Raw genomic sequence first — 24823 nt, 5'->3', positions numbered from 1 at the left:
AAGTAAAGAGTCAATCCTTACGTCGCGGGTTCGAATCCCACTGTGGGACGTGGAGACCGGTCCTTCGGATGGGACCGTATAAACCGAGGTCCCGTGTAGCAGTAGGTGGTGGCACGAAAAGATCCCTCACTGCACAATGGCCCTAAGTGCCAAGTATAGGAAAAAAATTGCTATATTCCACCGGCAAGTGGTGGCGTGTCCATATGAGTGAAAAATTCTCGAGAGGGACGTTAAACAATATACAATCAATCAATAAATCGATATCAATTGCAATTGTTTCTACTTTTCCATTTAACATATGAATTAAAACCTCTAACAGCCTGTATTTTTCCGTCAAATGTTCCAGCTATATTAATAGTCACATATCGTTGAAACCGGAGGGGACTATAGTTTTCCTCTGTGTCTGTCCGTTCGTCCGTCTGTTTGTCCCCGTCTCTCTGTCCCGGTCTGTCTGTCAGTCTGTCCCACTTGGTTTTCCGCACCTTTTTTCACAACGCTGGTAGATGTTGAGCTGAGTTTTGGTATGTGGCTGTATCTTGATTAGTTACAGATCAACTTTGAATATCGTTCCGATTCAATGATATTTTACAGAATTGCGGCCTTTCCAATTTTTCAGGGTTTTCCACACTTTTCTCCTAAACGCTTGCAGAGATTGAGCTGGTTTTTAGTATTAGAATTACCTTAATTGTTATTGATCAAGTTTGCATTTCGTTCTGCTTAATTTATTTTTGAAAGAATTATGGTATTTTAATTTTTTTTAATTTTATAATTGGGTTGAATATTGGGTTCGTGATACATACATTTATTTAGTGATGCACTCAATTTATGTTCTACACGAGATTAATTGTCATGAGTTGAAACTTCCTGGATAGCTTTTATAAATTGATTAGTTATAGATCAACTTTGCATTTCGTTCTATTTCATTGATTTCTGAGTGGTATATATTTTTTTTCATCATAATTGGGTTCACATTAGGGTTTTTGATGCACTAAATTAATGTCTTGATGCAATACTGGATTAATGTTCTAAACGAGATTATCATGATTTGAAACTTGCTTAATACCTTTATAGCGACAAATATTGATCAAGTTTTGGGGTATGAAATTGTTGTTGTTCAACCATGTAAAAAAAAAAGCTGTAACAGTTCTGATCAAAGCATTTGTGTGTGTCAAATGACATTCAAAGACGTCACCAGGTCACGAGTCTTTTTTTGTAAGGAATATCCAATACATTTCATTCATCTTCAAGTAATAACTGAAGTTCCATATTTAAGTATCAATTTTTCATACACAGGATCTGATAAAATGACAACCCAAAGGGGAACCCAGTAGGGGACTTGTATTGCTAATGCAATACTCTCAGAATCTCTTCTATCCTTCCTTGAATTCTGCATGTGTGTGCTCTTTCCCTAAGTATCCTGCAATTAATCGGATGAAATACATGGGGTTGTATAGAATTTTATTGACGAATAAAACGATATTGTACTCACTTTACATATAAAATCAGCATTTCTGTAGAGGCAACGTGTGCTATTGGAGTTTTATGAAGACACTTACTTTAACAATCGACGACTGACTTTTACAATTTATACATAGACCAACTCCATTACTTATAATGTAAAAGTCAGCTGTCGAATGTAAAAGAAAGTCTCTTCATGAAACTTCATTATTTCCAGTTCTTTCCAACCTTATTCTTCCATAAACGCAAGAACAAGGCAAAAAAAAAATTAAAAAAATTTTTAAAAAAATGCGGAAAACAAGTACAGATGATGTACTTTTTGATTTGTTTATGAGACCGAATAGTTCTATATATAAATCCACTGACAATAGTTTTACTCTGATTGATACGAAGAAACAAAAATAAGATTATTTCAATTAAAAATTGCCATTTATTTACATTATAAATGACTATATGAAAAACACAAAATGTCATGCATATAAACATATAATGCAGAATTAGAAAAATTGAACAATTGAGAGATATAATAATATTTTGTTTCAATAGATAGATATCAAAGGTTGGGTACAAATACAATAAATATTGCATGCAGTTGAGCGTCAAATTGAAAATTTTCACCCCCAAAAAACCAGTGTCAACCTATACATTGACAGAAAGGCTGCGCTCGGGATGTTTTTCTTGGGGGGGGGGACATTTGCAATGTTACAACCAACAGCATGCAGTATTTATTTAATGTCAGAGAAACTGCCAAATTTTTAAATTTATGGTTTTCACTAAAACAAAAATATTTTTATCAGACAAATAAACGTCGATCATGCCTGCTATCTTTAAATGATTATGAAATAATATACATTGTTAAAGTGACATGAAAGTCCATTGGGCCGAGTGAAATGTATATACGTACTTTTTTATTGTATTTATTAGTCGTGGAAAAGTATACACATGTCTTTATGATGCATTTTTTACGTATTTACCTATTAGTGTCTTTTGGAATCCCTAAAGATGAGTAGCTTAGGATTTCTTGTCACGGGTTCAAAAACGAAAGGAGTGTGTGAAGGGTAACATGGGATACTAATAGAATCATACTATGAGGGATTACAGTAAATATTTTATATGTATATTTTTTAATCAAAAGACCTTAAGCACATTTATTGAACTTTTTTTATATAATATATCGTATGTGTATCTATCATATAGCTTATATATGATCTATAAAAAAAACAACTACATAAAATCTAGAGAATTTTAGAGTTTCATATTCCTGTTTGTATTACGTATTTCTTTTTTTATTTATGCAAATGTTTTACACAAGTAAAAGTGAATGGGATTTGGCAGAAGGTAAATCCCATTAAAGCCCTCTCACTTATGCTAGTGTATTACATGTATGTAATGTCTTTCGAATACTCAATTATTACGTATATGTGTATGCCCGAAACATTCCCAAAACGAGGTAATATTAAACGCCCCATTTTAAACCCAAAAAATATTTGTCTGTTCAACTCCTCTTAAGTACATATATGATAGGTTGTAGCAGCAAAGGTTTATTTTTTTTTTACACAAATTGAAAGTAAAAAAAAAACCTCTATAACAAAACATTGCGCTACCTAGTGTAATTAGAGTTGTGCTATGTTGAACGCATACAGGACAGAGATAAATGAAGACATCAATAATAAAAAGTTCCTCTTAATTTGAGTTATTGAATTAAAATAATTAATATTAATCATTGGGATATTTTTCAGACATATAAAAGAGAAGTATTTTAATAAATATTAGTAATTATTGCCACTCTTTGACTTGCTTTTTAAAATAGTTCAAAATACAAAAAATGTGTCATTAAATCGAATGAAAAAAAAAAACATTGTGAACCAGTCCTTATAAGCGTATCCTCGTGTCTTTAAAAATATTAATCATTAAAGCCCCAGTTATTTAAGACCTTACTGCAGATAGAAATTTTTTTATTCATTCAAGTGTTTAACATTTATTTAGATAATTTCAATCAAATTCAACTTCTCAAAATTTTCTAGCAATTTTTTCTAGCAAATGATGGATTTTATTTGCTGTCTGTAGGATTTGTTTCCTTGTTTAATACCCAATATCTAGTTAACTCGGTGATATCGATGATATGACGATCAGTTACGGAATGTAAAGGGCAATTCATTTTGCAATCCTCTTTCGGAATTTTTGTTTTGGGATCGTCTTTCGGAATCTTTGATTCAGGTAGGAAATGCTTTTCGATATCAATTGCAATTGCTTTTGTGTCGTCTGTTCGACATCTAAAACCTTTAACAAACTGTATTCTTTTGTAAATTGATCCTGACAGATTTCCCAGTATTTCTTCTATTCTTTTTTGGATTGTGCATACTTGATCTCTTTCCAACACGTATCCTGCCATCGGATGAAATAATTGAAGTTGTATGGAATCTTTAGTGACAGATAAAACGATATTATAATCACCATTCAAAAACAAAGCAGCATTTTTGTAGAGGCAAGATGTACCATCATTTTCGAGTACTGTCCAGCCAACTTCTTGCATACAAGCAACAACAAGACGATATAATCTTCAATAACCAATATCTCTTGAACTCAATGGTAACGATGATATGTCGATAATTGACTGAATACAAGGGGCAAATCATTTTGCAATCTTCATTCGGAATCTATGTTTCCGATTAAAAAAATTATTTTCGATATCAATTGGCCCGTTTGGATCAGTGGTTAGAGCGTATGTTTGTCCCCGTCTGTCTGTCCCGGTCTGTCCGTCAGTCGGTCCCATTTGGTTTTCCGCACCTTGGTAGATGTTGAGCTGAGTTTTGGTATGTGGCTGTATCTTGATTAGTTACAGATTAACTTTGAATATCGTTCCGATTCAATGATTTTGTACAGAATTGCGGCCTTTTCAATTTTCAGGGTTTTCCACACTTTTCTCCTAATCGCTTGCAGAGATTGAGCTGGTTTTTAGTATTACATATTACCTTAATTGTTATAGATCAAGTTTGCATTTCGTTCTGCTTAATTTATTTTTGAAAAAACTATGGTATTTTAATTTCTTTTAATTTTATAATTGGGTTGAATATTGGGTTCGTGATGCATACATTTATTTCGTGATGCACGCAATTTATGTTCTAATTGTCATGAGTTGAAACTTGCTGGATAGCTTTTATAAATTGATTAGTTATAGATCAACCTTGCATTTCGTTTTATTTCATTGATTTCTGAGTGGTATTTTTTTTTTCATCATGATTGGGTTCACATTAGGGTTTTTGATGCACTAAATTAATGTCTTGATGCAATACTGGATTAATGTTCTAAACGAGATTATCATGAATTGAAACTTGCTTGATACCCTTTTAGCGACAAATAAAAGTTTGATTTTTTTGGGGGGGTATGAAATTGTTGTTGTTCAACCATGTAAAAAAAAAGCTGTAACAGTTCTGATCAAAGCATTTGTGTGTGTCAAATGGCATTCAAAGACGTCATCAGGTCACGAATCTTTTTTTGTAAGGAATATCCAATAAATTTCATTCATCTTCAAGTAATTATAACTAAAGTTCCATATTTAAGTATCAATTTTTCATACACAGGATCTGGTAAAATGACAACCCAAAGGGGAACCCAGTAGGGGACTTGTATTGCTTATGCAATACTCTCGGAATCTCTTCTATCCTTCCTTGAATTCTGCATGTGTGTGCTCTTTCCCTAAGTATCCTGCAATTAATCGGATGAAATACATGGCGTTGTATAGAATTTTATTGACGAATAAAACGATATTGTACTGACTTTACATATAAAATCAGCATGTGCTATTGGAGTTTATGAAGACACTTACTTGAACAATCGACGACTGATTTTTACAATTTATTCATCAAGATCGTCAAGATCTATATAGCCGTCCCCCTCCCATTAACATCTATCCTAAGCGCAACATGACGTATACATTTTTCAAATATCATTAAGATTTCGTAATAGTATAATCGGGTTTGTCTGTAGATATAATTATGAAAAACAATTTATTCATAGACCAACTCCATTACTTATAATGTAAAAGTCAGCTGTCGAATGTAAAAGAAAGTCTCTTCATGAAACTTCATTATTTCCAGTTCTTTCCAACCTTATTCTTCCATAAGCGCAAGAACAAGACAAAAAAAAAATAAATAAATAAAAAAATTTTAAAAGGGCGGAAAACAAGTATAGATGATGTACTTTTTGATTTGTTTATGAGACCGAATAGTTCTATATATAAATCCAATGACAATAGTTTTATTCTGATTGATACGAAGAAACAAAAATAAGATTATGTCAATTAAAAATGCCATTTATTTACATTATAAATGACTATATGAAAAACATAAAATGTCATGCATATAAACATATAATGCAGAATTAGAAAAATTGAACAATTGAGAGATATAATAATATTTTGTTTCAATAGATAGATATTAGATAGATATCAAAGGTTGGGTACAAATACAATAAATATTGCATGTAGTTGAGCGTCAAATTGAAAATTTTCACCCCCCAAAAACTAGTGTCAACCTATATATTGACAGAAAGGCTGCGCTCGGGATGTTTTTCTTAGGGGGGAAACATTTGCAATGTAACAACCAACAGCATGCAGTATTTATTTAATGTCAGAGAAACTGCCAAATTTTTTTAATTTATGGTTTTCACTAAATCATATTTTTATCAGACAAATAAACGTTGATCATGCCTGCTATCTTTAAATGATTATGAAATAATATACATTGTTAAAGTGACATGAAAGTCCATTGGGCCCAGTGAAATGTATATACGTACTTTTATATTGTATTTATTAGTCGTGGAAAAGTATACACATTTCTTTATGATGCATTTTTTTACGTATTTACCTACTAGTGTCTTTTGGAATCTTTAAAGATGAGTAGCTTAGGATTTCTTGTCACGGGTTAAAAAACAAAAGGCGTGTGTGAAGGGTAACATGGGATACTAATAGAATCATACTATGAGGGATTACAGTAAATATTTTGTATGTATATTTTTTAATAAAAGACCTTAAGCACATTTATTGAACTTTTCTTATATTATATATCGTATGTGTATCTATCATATAGCTTATATATGATCTATATAATAAAAAAAACAACTACATAAAATCTGGAGAATATTAGGGTTTCATATTCCTGTTTGTATTACGTATTTTTTTATTTATGCAAATGTTTTACACAAGTAAAAGTGAATGGGATTTGGCAGAAGGTAAATCCTATTAAAGCCCTCTCACTTATGCTAGTGTATTACATGTATGTAATGTCTTTCGAATACTCAATTATTACGTATATGTGTATGCCCGAAACTTTCCCAAAACGAGGTAATATTAAACGCCCCATTTTAAACCAAAAAATGATTTGTCTGTTCAACTCCTCTTAATTACATTTATGATAGGTTGTAGCAGCAAAGGTTTATTTTTTTTTTACACAAATTGAAAGTAAAATAAAACCTCTATAACAAAACATTGCGCTACCTAGTGTAATTAGAGTTGTGCTATGTTGAACGCATACAGGACAGAGATAATTGAAGACATCGATAATGAAAAATTCCTCTTAATTTGAGTTATTGAATTAAAATAATTAATATAAATCATTGGGATATTTTTTAGACATATGAAAGAGAAGTATTTGAATAAATATTAGTAATTATTGCCACTCTTTGACTTGCTTTTTAAAATAGTTCAAAATACAAAAAAATGTGTCATTAAATCGATTTTTAAAAAAAAAAACATTGTGAACCAGTCCTTATAAGCGTATCCTCGTGTCTTTAAAAATATTAATCATTAAAGTCCCAGTTATTTAAGACCTTACTGCAGATAGAAATTTTTGATTCATTCAAGTGTTAAACATTTATTTAGATAATTTCAAACAAAATCAACATCTCAAAATTTTTCTAGCAAATTTTTCTAGCAAATGGTGAATTTTATTTGCTGTCTGTAGGATTTGTTTCCTTCTTCAATACCCAATATCTAGTTAACTCGGTGATATCGATGATATGACGATCAGTTACGGAATGTAAAGGGCATATCATTTTGCAATCCTCTTTCGGATTTTTTGTTTTGCGATCGTCTTTCGGAATCTTTGATTCTGGTAAGAAATGCTTCTCGATATCAAGTGCAATTGCTTTTGTGTCGTCTGTTCGACATCTAAAACCTTTAACAAACTGTATTCTTTTGTAAATTGATCCTGACAGATTTTCCAATATTTCTTCTATTCTTTTTTGGATTGTGCATACTTGATCTCTTTCCAACACGTATCCTGCTATCGGATGAAATAATTGAAGTTGTATGGAATCTTTAGTGACAGATAAAACGATATTATATTTACCATTCGAAAACAAAGCAGTGTTTTTGTAGAGGCAAGATGTACCATCATTTTCGAGTACTGTCCAGCCATCTTCTTGCATACAAGCAACAACAAGACGGTAAAACAAGAAAAATGGCAGAAACTCAAATTGATAAACAAGCACAGATGATTTACTCTCCGATTTTGTGATGATATCTAGAAGTTCATTTTCTATTTCTTTACGATTCATGCACGGAACATAGTGAGATATCGAACCAACAGCCAATAAACCGAGTCTTTGCATAAAATTGATGAGTGATTCTTTATGACATTGAAGATATTGTCCATCTTCCTCATACGATCCACCTCTAATTTGGTAGTTCTTGTCCTTTTCCTTTAGCTTGTCAAATAGCTCTTTATCTTTATGTCTCCAGATCTCTACTAGAAGCCGGTCTCGCAAATTTCCAGTTTTATAATATTCTTGCCAGTCCCCTTGGCTGACAGGAATACCTTTGAAATGAAGCTTGTCTGTGATAATATGCTTGAAGGCGTCAATAAACCATTGGACGTCTATAATCACTTCTTTATTGAGACCATTTTCATTGAAATATAAGACTTTTCCGGCATCATGATAATACCGCAGCATATCTTGGATTCCCTTTTCAGCTTTAACTGAATCCTCTTGTTCTTTGGTATTAGTCTCTGGTACTTCTGTTGTTATTTCTGTAATCTTCAAGATCCGCTTTGAGTGTTTTTTCTGGTTGATTTCTAATCCAAAGAAAGACCATTCTTTTGGAATGCTTTCTCTCCATCGTTGATTGGAAGCTATTTCGAAGAAGCAAGTTTCCAGATCATGAAGAGGTAAAGTAAAATCTGCACAATACACGTTATCATTTCTGATGTACTGTGATAAATTAGATGTCTTTGGAAATTGATGATACAAGCTCTCAATCAGTTCCTGTGTATCCTACATTGATATAAAATATTATCAAAATAAATTATGGGTGGTGATATAATTCTGACATTTTTCCTTTTCTGTTAAGACATTAACTGACACTGTTTCTAGTCATGTTCCCTATAAATCTTTCCCAACTTACACAAAAAGATCCTTAAGTTGTTGATTTGAAAGTCTTCATAATATGTAACTTGGAGGGGAATCTAAATTCATGAAAATGATTTTAGCATTGACTTTCTAATAATTATCATCATCATTTGCAAATAATCCAAACATGCATGCAAACGTGCATGTACATAACATCGATATTATCTGTATCATGATGGGTAGTATTTTTTTTAATAAAGACTATTACTTTTTTCTGTATTGTTCGAACTATCTAATAGGCTCCAACTAGATCACATGATCAAGTACAAAAGTGGTATGGACTGGATGTTTCTATTTTAAAAAATTATAAACCTGCTGTTTCTAAAATTGGAAACGTTCTTCTGTGAAGCAACAATAGTGCTGACGTCACAATAGTATTTATAAACTTATGTTTCTAAATACAGAAACGCATATGACATAACAATGCCTTATATGAGAAGGTACTGAAAAGAATTTTAAGACAGTTCTTATTAACTGATAAAAAAATAATAAAAAAAAAATTAGCCTTTTGATTCAGTACAATCCCTAAATATGTAGACCATAGAGAAAGCATATCGACCGAGCACTAGGGATTGACCTCATCAAAAGACTATAATTGTTTTATTATTTTTTATCAAAAGGCTACAATTGTAAAGTACAGATCACTAAAGATTATAGCGAGCGCAGCGAGCTAAATAGACTAACGTATACGAACGGAGGAAATTCGTGTTGAAATCTGCACATTGTTCCAAGAAATTTTTAACTCACCGCGTGATAAAATTCCAAACTCCCAATAATTCTTTGCGGTGCATAGCAACATGGTGGCTAAAACATAGCAACAACGTACTTGAAAAAAAATACAAACAACAATTTAATGCAATCTCCATGCCACAAACTATCGTTTGCGTTCAGAGTCAACAAGGACTTTTTATTTGACGTCATACATTCATCACTGAAACGGCTCGGGTATTTCCGATTTTGTCGGAAACTTCCGAAAGTTCGGAATCTCGATCCCGATGTCTAGGAAGTGATTTCTTTTAATTCTCTTCTTCTTTTTAATGAACTGAGGATAGGCAGTGCAAGTAAAAGCTTTGTAAAGGTTTTTGATAGTAAATAACTGCGCTCGCCCCAACGGTCGCACCGTCGAACATATAGCTATATGTTTAAGATTTAAGAATTAAAAACAAGATGTGTTTGTAAAACACTATGCACCCGGCGGCAAAAAAGTTCTTAAAAGTACTTTTAGCATATAGGTCACAGACAAAGTCAAACTATCATTGACCTTGGTGTTATTTGAAGGCACTTAATTAGCGTAGTATGCTTACCAAATATAAAGTGTCTCTCTCCTATGGTTCAAAAGTTATGACAAAAGTTCGAAAAAGTTATTTTTAGCATAGGGGTCGCAGTTAAGGTCACAAGTTCATTGACCTTGGTGTCAGTTGAAAGTGCTTGATAAGTAGAGTATGCATACTAAATATGAAGTCTACCCCTCACGGTTGAAAAGTCATGGCGAAGGTTAAAGTTGACAACAGACAGACAAGGGATAATCAGACAGATAAACGGATAAACAGACAGAAAAACGGATAAACAGACATACAGGACAAATAAATTTGGGCGCATAAAAACTGGTATTAGCGTGTATATGAAAAGTTCATTAGATAAAAATAGCTCACCCTAAACTGTCTGCTTCCTTCTTTCCAGTGTGTTGCAACAATTAGAACTACAGGTTTTGGATCTTTTTCGTTGTCAGAACCACAGTAGGTATGTATAGACTTTATCCAGAACACAAAGTATTCTGCAATAAAGAGATGAAAATGTTCCTTTTTAAAATCATATAAGGAGAAAAATATTTTTCAAAAATCAATTTTGCGGCTTTATCAGAAGTTTTCAGGTAGGAAAAACTTTTTTAACCCATTTCTTAAAAAGTACTGGGGAGAAAAAAGAATAATATTACTATATTGACAACAATGGATGATCCCGGAAAGAAAAACTGTAGGTTTTGGCAGGTTAGCGTCATATTTTTTCTTGGAATGAGTTAACGCTATCTAAGTGCAATGAACAAGCATAAAATGCCGTGTTACTTTTGTTCAATAAATAGTAGAGGACTGATAATTTGACACATATATATAAAGAGTCTCCATTTATGTACTACAAAGGTCAAGGTCATACCAAGAGGTTAAAGGTCAAATATTGTGACGTCATCCACTGAATCTTTTAGTTTTGTTGCCATTGATTTTTTTAATCGCCAAATTATCTGAAACCACTGGTTCAATGTTCTTTATTTTTACACATTTAGTTCTAGGACTCATTTGAATCATTCTGATGATTTTTTGTTAAAATTAAATTTTACATTTAAAATAACTTTACCTGCCGGATATCAACATTTGAATTTTCAATTCCAACGCTACGTATGTTCTTTTTTTACTTTTACTGTTTGCCGGTGGAGATTGATTGTATATTGTTTAACGTCCCTCACCAGGAAATATCACTGATATGGAGACGTCACCAATGCCGGTGAAGGGCTTCAAATTTAGGCCTATGCTCTGCACTTACGGCCTTTGAGCAGGGAGAGATCTTTATCGTGCCACAACTGCTGTGACACGGGGCCTCGGTTTATACACTCTCATCCGAAGGACCGCCCTATTTAATCGCCTTTTACGACAAGCAAGGGGGTACTGAGGACTTATTCTAACCCGGATCCCAACGGGGCTAGCCGGTGGAGACGTACGTTAAACCGCTGCAAAGCCGATTGTTGTACACTAAATGCAGTTGTAACACGTTAGCGGTGTTTTTCTTTTGAGTTTACTATTCTGTATTAGAAGTACAGAACGGGACAGTGGTGGGCGGAGCTACTTTCAAAGGTAGAACACAAGAATATGAAAACAAAGAATGAATGCATTTAAGGATATGCGAAAAATGCGTCAAAATAAATCTTCAAAACAGATATTTTTCTTTTAAATACTGGAATGATCAATACCGGAATCTAATTTACAACTTTACTTAATTACAATAAGTGTATATTTACGATGTACGAGTCTGTTTTTAAGGCGATGGTCATCACAATTTCTTCAATCTTCTTCGATAATAAGAAGGCCCATTTATTTACTTGCTTTATACACAGTCAGCGCATTATAGTCTATTACAGTACAAATGTAGGTGTATATTTGCATTAGAAATGTTGTATTAAAAGGAGATTAATAGACAGATATGAGCTCATGGTTAAAGAAGAAAAAAAAACTGCTTCTCCTTTTATGTACACTCGCGCTCTTTGTTGTAAACAAGGGCTGTTACACGCGTTGAACAGGTCGACATGTTGTATAGATGGGCTCATACGTTTTAAAACTTTGTAAAAACAATGTACATTTACGATACAGAATAAATAGAAAGATAGAAAATAGTGATCTCCTATTTTTTCATGCCATTGTTATTCATCCAGCCTTTAGATCCATTCTGACGATGTTAGCTCCTCCTCCCATACATACATTATGTTTTATCAAGGGCAGGTAAGTGTAAATACTATATATAAAAAAACTTAAGGACAAAAACATGAAACCAATTATTGCATTATAGTTTAAACTCAAATTTGATATTATAAATTAAATAGACACACTTCTGTATTAAATATATAAAAATGTGAAATTAGTTTAAGATCTATAATCAATAAAAGCGACTGAAAAAGACCCAAAACACAACGTAAAGTGCAGTCATCATTAATGAACTGATCTGTCATATAAGTGCATGGCCAATCGTAAATACAACTCTCCAGGTTTTTGTCCGGTGCACATAGACATTAGAACAAAAGAATAAAAAAAAAAATAAAACATCTTCAATGAGGACAGAATTTTCTTATACCTCCATAGGTCCATCCAGAGAACACACTACCATCTTGATCACACACTGCCTTATCCACCTTTTGGTCCAGACGTTTAGAAGCGTCCACCACCACAACATAGAAAGCTCTCCTGGTCAGGTAAATCTGGTGACAGGCGTAGTACGCACACTGCCCTCCAAAGTCAAAGAAAGTCAGAGTCTTAGAGTCCACATTTGAAGTTTTTACTTTCTCATGATTCTCCTGGCTTTTTCTTGCTAAAAAGAGTCATCAGATATCTAACATTCTATTTTTTTTTTCAAAATATAATACATGATAGAAGCAATAAAATGGTATTTTTTGACATGTTTTTTTTTAATTCATAGCATTAAAGACTAATTTATGTTTTTTTTTAATTTACCAAAAGTGCTAAAATTACAATGCTGAAAGTAATTTATGTGTATGATTACGCACAAAGCATCATTTCAGCTGTCGACAAAACTGTCCACTTAGATTAAAAATGTAATTCTAGTTGTTTAAAAATCAGTTTTACATTGATTTGCAATGTCTTTAAAACAAAACATATTGCACAAATAAAAAGAGAAGTTTAAGTTGTTTTTTTAAGACAATCATGGGTGTTTAGTTTTATTACAAAAAATTGAGGGAGAAAGTAAGTAAAAGGAATGTCATATTTTTTGTGTGCAAGAAATATTTTTCTCACTTTCCTCTCACTTTAGCATATCTTATATTTATTACCTTTCAATGATCTTGTTTTATCACATATATCAAATATTTCCTCATGCACCTCCAATCCTTCAGTAGATTTTACTTCATAAATCTCTTCTTCACTACACCCGAGAAGACGTTGAAGTAGCGTGGTTTTCCCCGCCCCAGCACATCCTACAATCATCCCCCGGGCGTGGTGGACTGTCTGTGTTCCTCTCTTAGCGTACTCCACATACCGCTCTCTGGCCTCCTGGTCCCACCTTAGTATTTCTCCAGGGACTCCCACTATATCATGTTAAAGAAAAACAATTCACAACAAGAAAGCTACGCATTTCTTTTTACTTTAGTTTCATGGGAAAAAACTGAATTTTGACAGACCTGTACCTTCTAAATGGAGGTGGTCCTTCGGATGAGACCGTATAAACCGAGGCCCCGTGTCGCAGTAAGTGCTGGCACGAAAAAGACCCCCCTGTTAAAGGCCCCAAGTGTCAAGTATAGGAGAAAATTTGCAGCTCTCCACCGGCAAATGGTGGCGTCTCCATATGAGTGAAAATTCTCGAGAGGGGCATTAAATAATATACAATCAATCAATTATTAAATGTAAATGGAGGTAATATTATTAGAACCTCGAAAAAATAATATACCAGGGATGGGGTAATCGTAATCAGTAATCGTAATCAGCTGTAATCGATTACAGTTTGCCAAGTAATCATGAGTAATCAGTAATCACCAATTTTTCTGATTACAAGTAATCGTAATTTAATCAATTACTCTGAAAAAAGTCCTGTAATCATGATTACTTTTTGATTACTTTATGATTACAATTATTAAAACAAATTTCATTTATTAATGATTTTTGATGATATTCAGTGAGCAAAAGTTGTTATAAAATTATAAGCTATTTTAATTAGGTGTCTTCTTCTAATGCATCTAGAAATGCTTATAATCAGGTCCATTGTCTAGTCAATTAGTAAATTCTATCAGTTCCTAGCTTTATTCAGTAGTAATTTCAAAATACTTATTCTATATTTTGACTTGATATATATATAATTAAAATGGAAGAAAATTACTTTAGGATCATTTTAAAAGTTTATTTTTTTATTTTTGGTTTCAATCTATTTACAAATATGTGAAATGCAGCATTTTGTTTTCCCTATAAAATATTTTTGAATAAACATGTTTTTTTTTCAAATATTCCTTTATTGTATTCTAAAAATCACTTCGTTTGATTTTCTGTGTACATAAAAAGATATGTGAATTAATTACCGGTAGTAATAAAACACTGGTATACTAAAGTTTGGTCAGCTTGGGTTATAACAATTATTGAACTATCCATGCTTGTCCAGTCAAAGTGTTAATTCTTGTAAAAACATCTAGTAATTGGCAGCTTAATTGAAAAGCTCATCACTCATCAAGAAGGTCAATTACCGGGGTACTTGTGTAACAGTTCTCTATCGAATCCCTTTATGCATAACTATAATTATGTCAAGTTTGATAAATAAATTCTTTTTATTTCTATCTCAAAAATAACACAGATATTGCTTGTACTTAAGATAGAAAACATGAACTTGAAAAATTTTATGCATCTATATTAAGAAATGTACCACCAAGAATTTCTGGATTCTACTTTATATATACCTAAAATATTAATAATACTTAAAAAGTAAATACTGAATTAAAACATCCTGTTGTTTTTGAACATTAAACAAACAAAAACTAAATGTAATCTAAAGTAATCATAAGTAATCACGATTACATGAATGAAAAGTAATCAGATGTAATTGATTACTTCAAAAAATGTCTGTAATCAGCTTGTAATCGATTACATTTAAAATCCAAAGTAATTGTAATTTAATCGATTACTTTTGAAAGTAATCGACCCCATCCCTGTAATATACAGGTATTGACTTCCTTTAACATTCTTGATAACTTCATTTTTATTGTGTTCTGATCGATTCATTTACATCTACATGAATTCAACTAAATTGTAACATCATTTTACTAAAACTTATACATAGATACGCATTGCTTTCAGTAGTGTTTTATATATACAATACATGGTTACTGTCTTGCAATATATGCGATATTTGGGTGAGGGTAAGAAAACGTGATAAAGGGCGAGGCTTGTCGACCCCTCTTATGTTTTCGACCCGAGGCCAAATATCGCTTATTCTTCAAGACAGTTATCATGCATTTTGTTTATCCTGCAACAAAATTTAATATTTGAACGTCCAAAACAAGCTATTTCCGACAGTCTTAGGCACATCTCTGCAGTTGAAACTATGATGCCATGGCGTAAACATAGCAATATTCATGAACACGTCTGTGTTTTTTAAAATCAAGTTTTCAATTTCATTTTATAAGGCCTACTGTTAAACGCCTGTAGTTATCCGTAAACTCTTTAATTTGACGTTTTACATAATTTTATACACCATGTACTGGTTTGCTAAATGAAAAAAAATTAACAATGACACATAAAGTGAGACAAAATAAAAAAATAACTATAACAAATAAATTGAGACAAAAAAATTGTTTAACATTTAAAAAAAAATTATGTCAGTCGAGAAAAGCTAGACGACCGTCGTGTTATAAAATAATCCAATTTTACCTGATGGATATTAATTTATCTAATAATCTATATATTTTTATACTAAACATAATAAGTGAAAACGCCATAATGTTGTTTATCTGATTTAAAGTACAATTCACATTGACCTATTTATACATATGAACAGCTCACCTCTTGAGAAAATCATTTTATGCATTTAAGAAAGAAATAATAAAAAAGAAAAACATGACATAGTTTCATGTATTTTAAAACTTTTGAGTAGGAAAAATTAAACAAATTCTTATTATCTTAGAGTGTGCTGCAATTTTAAACATGATTATCGTTTTATGAAATGATTCAACACGTATGTTAAATCACTTAGGAAAATAAAAAAAAAGGGAAGTTTAGCCGTGCATGAGCATTAAACAGACTTGGTGCATGTTCTTCAAACCAGTCCTTGCTTTACGAAAAACATCTTTAACCTTTAAAAATAATGAATTAATAATATCACATAGGAATAAGTTTTAAAATAAATACACATGTATAAGTAACTTAAAACTTCAACCGCGTTTCTCTCAAAGGAATCAAAAAAAAAAAAATGGAGGAAATTGAAGTAATTTCAATTTTAATTCATAAGGTCTAGATTTATCGTAATACCGGTATAATATAAGCGTCGGGAGCAATTAACCTGATATTGAAAAGGAAAAAAGGCAGTGGAAGTTGACACTTTAAATATATCAATGATTTTCTTGATCAAACTTTAATAATATTGTAATCATGTGCATGTATCCCTTTAGAAATTTAGACAAAAAATATTCACAATGACAGATGTAGACGTGTGGGGCCTGGAAGAGATTTTGTCGTCATTCATAAATTGTGTTTAACGCCCATTGCACAAAGATGTTTTTTTATGTGAAAAAATAGGAAAAGGGATAAGTTGTATGTTTCACTTATAATAAAAGGGGAGGATTAGTTGTCAACTCGACCCTTTTAAAAATATTCTGTAGTTGTTCGTTGCCAATACCGCAGGAGGACACATGTATAATTCCTTATACATGTATTTACATTTCCAATAAATTTCCATTGAGATTCTTTACAATTTAAAATGCAGATCATTTTCTCGATACGCAAGAGCATGCTCTACGTATGAACAATTTCTTAAACGAGGTAAATTATTGACAAGCAAGTTGATGAAACAAGAATATCAACAGTCTCGTTAAAAGTCATCATTTCGTAAATATATGGTCGATACAATGACCTTGTCAGCAAATACAATTTATCAATGAATGAAATGCTGACTGACGTTTTTCATACCAATTGTTAGTCCATTATTTATACACTGAATTGACCACGAATTTTTTCCGTTAGTTCCTGATTATGACAACGAGCACACGGCGGGTGTGACCGGTCGGCAGGGGATGCTCACTCCTCCATGGCACCTGATCTCACCTCTGATGTTTCGGAGGTCCGCGTTTGCTCTGCTCTTATTTTGTATATTTGTTTAATGGACGTTGAGATTGAATACTGTTCGTTATTTCCATATCCTTCTTCTCAGGAATTACATAACGTATGTACCATGAATAAGCATGAATATCTCCATTGTTATGTCATATTACCGCTCTTGACGTTAAAAAAAAATAGTGCACACAGATTTGCTATAAAAATGGCCATTGAATGGCGTAAATTTAAGGCAAGTCTTCAAAAAAAAAATAATGCAAATGAAGGATATGGAGATAACGAACAGTATTCAATCTCAAAGTCCATTAAACAATATACAAAATAAGAGCAGAGCAAACACGGACCTCCGAAACATCAGAGGTGGGATCAGGTGCCATGGAGGTGTGAGCATTCCCTGCCGACTATAGTCACACCTGCCATGTGTTCGTTGTCATGATCAAGAAATAACTGAAAAAAATCCGTCGTCAATTTAAGAAATATTACGCTCTTCGTGAAATATGCCGGCCTGAAGCATCGTTATTCATAACCTCATGAATCTTCAAAAATTAAATTCATTTCTTAAATATATCACCTATAACGTATTAATGAACTTAGTGGAAAAAAATCATTTCAAAAATTGAAACATGAATTGTAAAGGTTTAAGTCGTACATTTGTTTGTATTTGTAAGCTAATATCTATTTTCCAAAACGGCTTTACAAATCTCTCTGAGTCTCTCTCACTGTGTAAAAGATATGACATTCTTACTTATATACGTTTTGCCTTTTAATCTTGCTAAAATCTATTTCAAAGAAAATCCAGCGTGATATTTATCAAACCTCCGAAATAAGGATGAAATATAAGCATCTGGGCCTTAAACAATAACAATAAATGCCTCTGTGTTAAAAATAGAAATATGTAATACAATAACTACTAATAAAATAAAAAGGGGCGGGTGACAATGAGAAGGGTTAGAGAGGTCCAAGGGAGTTTTGGTATAAAATTACATTACAAAAGCTCAAAATCTTCTTGAAATATCGTCCGGAAACGATAGTGTTACACACACAGACAGAATATATAAATTTACGACCTTTGAACTTTCATCTTCTTTTGCCCTCAAAATCTATAGGGGTCTTCCTTAGGACAAAGGGTGTTGTTTAAATGTAAAATTTCATTACAAAACCTCAATGGGTTCTCGAGATATTGCGCGGAAACGAAAGTGTTATTACAGACATAATATGCAAATTTATGACCTTGACCTTTGACCTTTTGACTTCAAAATCAATAAGCTTCTTTTTTAGTCCATAGGGATTTGCTTTGTAAAATTTCATTGCAAAAGCTCCAAGGGTTTTCGGAATATCGTGTGGAAACGAAAGCGTTACATGCAGACAGAAAGACGGAAGGAAGAAAAGACCAAAAATAATATCCCCCGATTTTCAAACGGGGGACAAATAAAATTTAGTCTATGGTTTATTATTTACAGCATTATGTTACAAACAAGAAAACGATTATAAGAGATTTTTTGAAACTTATATTACAATTATGGATTTTCAAGGAACAAAACGTGATGGATAATACAAATAATTTACAATCACAAAATAATACAGAAACTTTCTGTATTCCAGTGGCTGAGTGACACCCATTTTTTTTTTTAAAAGCTAACATTGTGATCTGTAGCTCTCTACTTGAGAAAATTCGGACAGATAATGCAGAGAGCTACAGATCCAAGCGTTGTAAAAACCTTCGATTTTCGCCGACGATTTTTCGTCGCTATGTTAGGTATTTATTTCGTGTAGTTTAAGCTTTCTCTGACTTTTAGAATGGTATCCTATAATTATTCAGATATTTAACACTGATATTTCATACTTTATTTGCCTTTTAACGGTTCAAAACAGTCCTGTATAGAGTTTTTTAATGTCGGTTTAAAACAGTTCCCTTTCGACGTCCGTGACCACAAACAGTCATTTGTTAGCATTTAGAGGTAAGTAAATTAACAGGAATTGAGGTTTAATGTATGATTAATTATTAAGTACAATTTATAATTAATTTCAAAGCTATGGAAAGTATAAAATACAAGATAAAATAACTGTAGTGAGCGACGAAAAATCGTCGGCGTAAATCGAAGGTTTTTACAACGCTTGGATCTGTAGCTCTCTGCTTTATCTGTCCGAATTTTCTCAATCAGAGAGCTACATGTACAGTTCTGCAGCTAATTTAAGGTTTAATACAGAAATAATACTCACAACGTTTACTGATGCTGTCATGAATACCCCCGTCAGACACGGTACAGTGTGTGATGATGTCCAGCTGTAGTTTGTCTATGAAGAAGTCGTACATCTTCTTTGGATAGTCAGATACATACAGACATCTCTCTCCCTCACTCCTCTCATAATACCAGGACCTGCAGTATTCTGATATCACGTCACGTGACGCCGTGGTCAGGAAAAACTCCAGATCACTGTCCTGCACCAGACACTCCGTAACAAAGGCGTACATGACGTCATGTCGTGTGTCGTCTGATATAAACGTTACCTCACCATACTGGGTTTCCTTAACTTCATCTTGAAGGGATGTCACATCAACATCATCAGACGGAGAAATCCTTTGAAAATACCGTTCTCGTACCTTTATTAATATTGACTTGAAAGCCACCCCATTTACAGCACTCGTGTACTTGTCACACAAGAGTAAACTGTAAAGAATACTTCTGTCCAATTCTGAATATTTATGATGTTCACCTAAAATGAACGAAATCAAAGAGTTAAAAAGGATTACATGTATAACCGATTACAGGTCTGCGTATTCATAGATTTATCAAAGTATACTTTTCTTAAACAGTTCTATTAGATACGTTTTTGATTTTTAGACGAAAAGCACAATTTTAATAAAACAGAGTCTTTCTGGGATTGCCTTCATCAAAATATTATTTTATACGTACAGAAATGATAACTGATATTTTTTGTTTATGTAAAAAGAGTTTAAATAGATTCTCCCCAGCCTGGGAGTATGTAAGATATGAAAGGAAATTGTCACGACCCTCTGGATAATGATGACGTGGTAATAGTGCATTGTCAAAAAAGAAACGTTTTTCAACTATTAAAAATTGTTTTTAATATGTTCTACAGCTGCAAATGACACAAATATATATTTTGTACATTCTGAACCGCGGCTTGCAGCATAGCCTATTCTACCATTGGCATTATTACGTGACCAAGATGGAGGGTATAAGCAGGTGGTTCATTTCGACAGTCCTACATCTTCATTTTAATGACAATTAATTCTTATCATTCATTAATGATCATGGGTATTTTTTTGGTACATCGACGAATCTATTAAGGAGCAAATACAGTTAATGTTTATTTTAATTCTTTAAAATTATTTGTTTTGCCTTGAAGACTGAAATAAATGATTCAACTATTTTACCTTTTAATATCTTAACGTACTTTTCTTGCATGGACGCTTTTAAAAATTGTAAAAGATTTTTTTAATGCTTAATTTTGTTTGCATCTGATGTGATGCTTTGCATCAATTTAACTTGTATGGGTCTGAATTGAACCAAAGTACTGCAAACATTAATTTTCATGATTCATCAATGGTATCATGTATTCTCGGACAATCCGTACTAGTATGCCTTTTTGACTTTACCGGTCAATAAATCTTCAAATAATTTAATATGTGGATAGGGACCATAAATCTGGGCATTCTTAAATTTGCATTGAAAAAGTAGAATTAATTATAACTTTTAATACAACTTGGTTAGTAACACAAACAGTGCAGTGCTACTATACTAGTCAAAGAATGACAACTCACTCGTGGATGACAACAACTCGTACATGTAGATTTTGTCTTTCATTTGTTGTATTTTTACCTTTGTTAAAAATGCTCTTTGTATGATCCGATAAATCCTTTCTTTATTTATTTCCTTGTGAATTTTCCATTTTAAAAGGATCAGACCTTTCTCATTATGAGATAACTGAGTCTGGTCAATAAAGATAAAGACATATCTTTCATCAATAAGTTCATCGATGCAAATTGGTTTCAGACTTTTAATTTGGATGATAAACCTCTTACTATTAAAAAATCTGTTACGTACTTCACATATCAGACTATTTAACCCCACATTGCAAGGATTAAGGTTTTAATTAAATGAGAAGGATGAGAAATTTCTTTTTCTTTTACAAATGGCGGGTAAGGTGCACGCCTCTCTAACATACTATCCGTTTATCCTTGAAAATCAAATGTCAATGTTTTTTTTTTTCCTTTCGAGTCTTGATTTCTGCCATCAAATCTAATAAATGTAAGTTATTATACATCTAACAGGTGCACAGGATATTTCAAATGAAGAATAATCAAACTTCTCTTCGTTGATTTTCACTTTAAAGGTATCACAACTCACGGAATATAGAAGTAATCTTAGTGACGTAGCATCCTTTTTGATGGGAGGTATTGGGGGGGGGGGCATTGCATGATAGTGAGGGAAATATGAAGACTTATTCAGCCAAGAAAAATCATATATTGATATGGAATATGATATTTCTTGGCTGAATAAGTCTTCATGTTTCCCGAACATTCATGCAATGAATTGTTTATTATAAGAAGTATAAACCGTCTGGATGGGGGGTCAACTGAGTGCAGTTTGGGGGCTGGGGGATAGGGGGTTCAACTGAGTGCACTTTTGGAGCTGTTTGGGAGATAGCCAGGTCAAGCGAGTGCAGCCCCTGGGGGGATAGCTGGGTAAATATTTAGGACATGGCCCCTGGGGGATAGCCGGGTCAAGAGAGTGCAGCCCCTGGGGGGATAAGTGGGTCAATGCAGTACATAGAGCCCCCTAAATACTGGGGGTGTGTTTACATTGGTACACTGCTACTACCATTCATAACCTTGCTACTACGCTTTTTGGCAACGATTCAAGATTATGACGTCACGCATTCATTCACAGTCTAGGCGGTCTAGCCAGCCAGCCTGTTCAAACTGGATTTCCTCAAAAACAATAACAAATAACACACAAGACAGATGAGAACAAGGCAATTTCATTCAAGTGAAAAAATACATCCAATTACATTTTCTTTTGCTTTTTTCCCTTTTCTGTCATCAGGGGTAGTTTCCACTTGGGTTCCTGAGGCTTTTTCTCCAGTTTTTGTATTTCTTTGACGAATTGTTGATCCTCCTCAACCTCTGTACACTGATTAGCCCAATGACCAGATTTACCGCACTTGTAGCACGAATCCTGTTTTTTTCGGGGACAATCTGGGGCCCAATGCAATAACTCTTTGCAGATGTAGCATGGATCCGTCTGTCTAGTTTTCTTAGTCTCTCCAGACCCCCCTTGTTTTTTCTGGTAAGTGCTTCCTCCTTTCATTTTAGTGATGTAAATTTTCAGATGATTCAGCTGGTTTTGCACATCACTCACCTTGTTGTTCATATCATTCATCTTGTTGTCAAGACCAGACAGCATGTTAACAATTCCATCCAGAGATGTATTCAAGATCCCCATATCGTCTTTATTCGCATATTCTGGAAGATTATACATGCCCAAATCTAATCCCACTGCATCCGGTGACTCTGGCATGGGGGCTCCTACATACCCTTGAGGTGTCACATAGCTGGGGTTGTCTGGAGTATTCATCATTGCTTCTGCCATAATATTTTTTCACGTCTGTCAAGTTCGAAATGTCAAGCAAGACTGATCCTCAAATCCCAGCTCCCCTTTATATACCTGCTGTGTGCCGTGTGCAAAAATACCTGGGCTTTTATACCTGTTGCATCATCTTTTTATATCTGTTGCATCATCTTTTTGATACCTGTTGCATCATCTTTTTTTATACCTGTTGCATTACCTGTAAGGGGGTCTTGTGCAAAAAAAAAAAATACCTTTCACCTACGTTTTATACGGAGGGGTATAAATGAGAAGAAAAGTCTGATCCTTTCTTCACAATCGACTATCATGTCAACCCTGATACACACTCACTCTCTGATTTTAGATGGGTATGATTGTTTAGTACGATGGGCACAAAACCACCAAGAATCTCTACCCCCGGAGACAGAACAAGTATTTCAGGAAGCGAGCACTATCATGGAAACCCTTCAGGATTTGTGGTTACAATGCCTAACCTTATCACATCATGCGACGACCATGGGGAGACTAGCTACCATACATTTTCTATGTCGACATATGAAAACAATTCTGCCCCAGAAATGGTACGGACTGAACCTGACCCGTTATTTCGGAAAGCCTTACAGTTTCCTGACCCATTCCCAACCGGCCAAAGTGATTTTACTATGGCAGAACATAGATGCGATGGAGAAAGTATGTATTCAATACGGAATGAAATACCCAGAAATTTCACACAGGCTAGGAAATCCGTGACTTTTAATACCAGCCTCAATCAAATCTACGAATTACCCCCCGAGGACCGGAGAAGTCCCTGGATGACCCTAGTAGCGGATCGAATACGATTTCGGAGGAGAATTCTACAGTTAGAAGCTTTGTTAGTTTTTAAGAAATAAAATAAAAAAATCATGTAATACTATATCAGTGTTATGTTATTGTATGACGTCATAGATACACTCGGGTTCGGGATCGGGTTCCCTGAATTCCCCTTTGTCACTGTTAATGTAGTCGATAAATTTAGCATCGAATGTTGATGATTTGATATGGTCTATAATTGGATAAAACATTGTGTATGATTGAAATTAATGATTGAAAGTTGTTTAATATATATAGTATTCGATGTTTTAACTGTTATCTTATTTTATATTGTACGTTTTCTTGTTTTACACGTTAGGTGGCGCTATTTTCAAAAGCATTTTTTTGTGTTAGCCTATCACATGTCAAGATTTTTAATCACATGATTGATTATCGATGTTGCCACCATATTGAACTGTCGTTTGCTTTTTGCAAAAGCGATTTTTTTGTGATAGCCTATCACAGGTCAGGATTTTTAATCACATGATGGATTATCGATGTTTGCCGCGATATTGGACTATCGTCTGCAATTGTCAATAAATACAGACCCTCCGTGTATTCAGTATCATTCCTTCGTAGCTGATATCACAGTACGGAAAGAAAAAAGAAGATGAGTGGAACCTTTTACTATGAGGAATTATACCTCATCCCTGGTGTGGTTGTCGAGTTTCAAATGGTGGTCAGAAGGCAAGATAATGGGCAGGAGCTCATGAGATGCAACATGTCCAGGGTTCAAGTTAACAACGGTGGAGGGAGGAGAGCCCACCCCTATCGGAGGGAAGCACCCCGCTCACCACCACCGCCGCCACCCCGATCCCCCAGAGACAAGCCAGGAACGAGGGAAGAGTACCGTCCTGGGGGTTTGCCGTTTCCACCCGAGACATCTTCTGCACCCTCTGCATGGCGGACGCGGAAGCAAGTAATTTTTTATGTAGTCGCTGCCTGCAGCGCCCAGTCTGTATTCTGTGTGCTGCTCGCATAATAGAGCGGGGACTC

General features: G+C 33.7%; 1 protein-coding gene across 1 annotated transcript in view; it reads right to left on the bottom strand.

The window, feature by feature from the left end:
* Window positions 1–6174: 6174 nt before the first annotated feature.
* LOC134267574 (uncharacterized) overlaps window positions 6175–24823 on the bottom strand; it is a gene marked incomplete at its 5' end in the record, with an annotated part of 59752 nt that continues 41103 nt past the window's right edge. Inside the window, 5 exons of the mRNA XM_062749782.1 lie at window positions 6175–8730; window positions 10518–10639; window positions 12697–12930; window positions 13409–13663; window positions 19605–20099. Of these exons, the coding sequence (XP_062605766.1) occupies window positions 7402–8730; window positions 10518–10639; window positions 12697–12930; window positions 13409–13663; window positions 19605–20099 (2435 nt within the window). The remainder of the gene's footprint in view (window positions 8731–10517; window positions 10640–12696; window positions 12931–13408; window positions 13664–19604; window positions 20100–24823) is intronic.

The sequence above is a fragment of the Saccostrea cucullata genome, unplaced genomic scaffold (assembly GCF_032062105.1).
Source record: "Saccostrea cucullata isolate Sc308-1 unplaced genomic scaffold, CSIRO_AGI_Scuc_v1 ctg728, whole genome shotgun sequence".
Lineage (NCBI taxonomy): Eukaryota > Metazoa > Mollusca > Bivalvia > Ostreida > Ostreidae > Saccostrea > Saccostrea cuccullata.
This window is presented reverse-complemented; position numbering and strand designations above follow the sequence as displayed.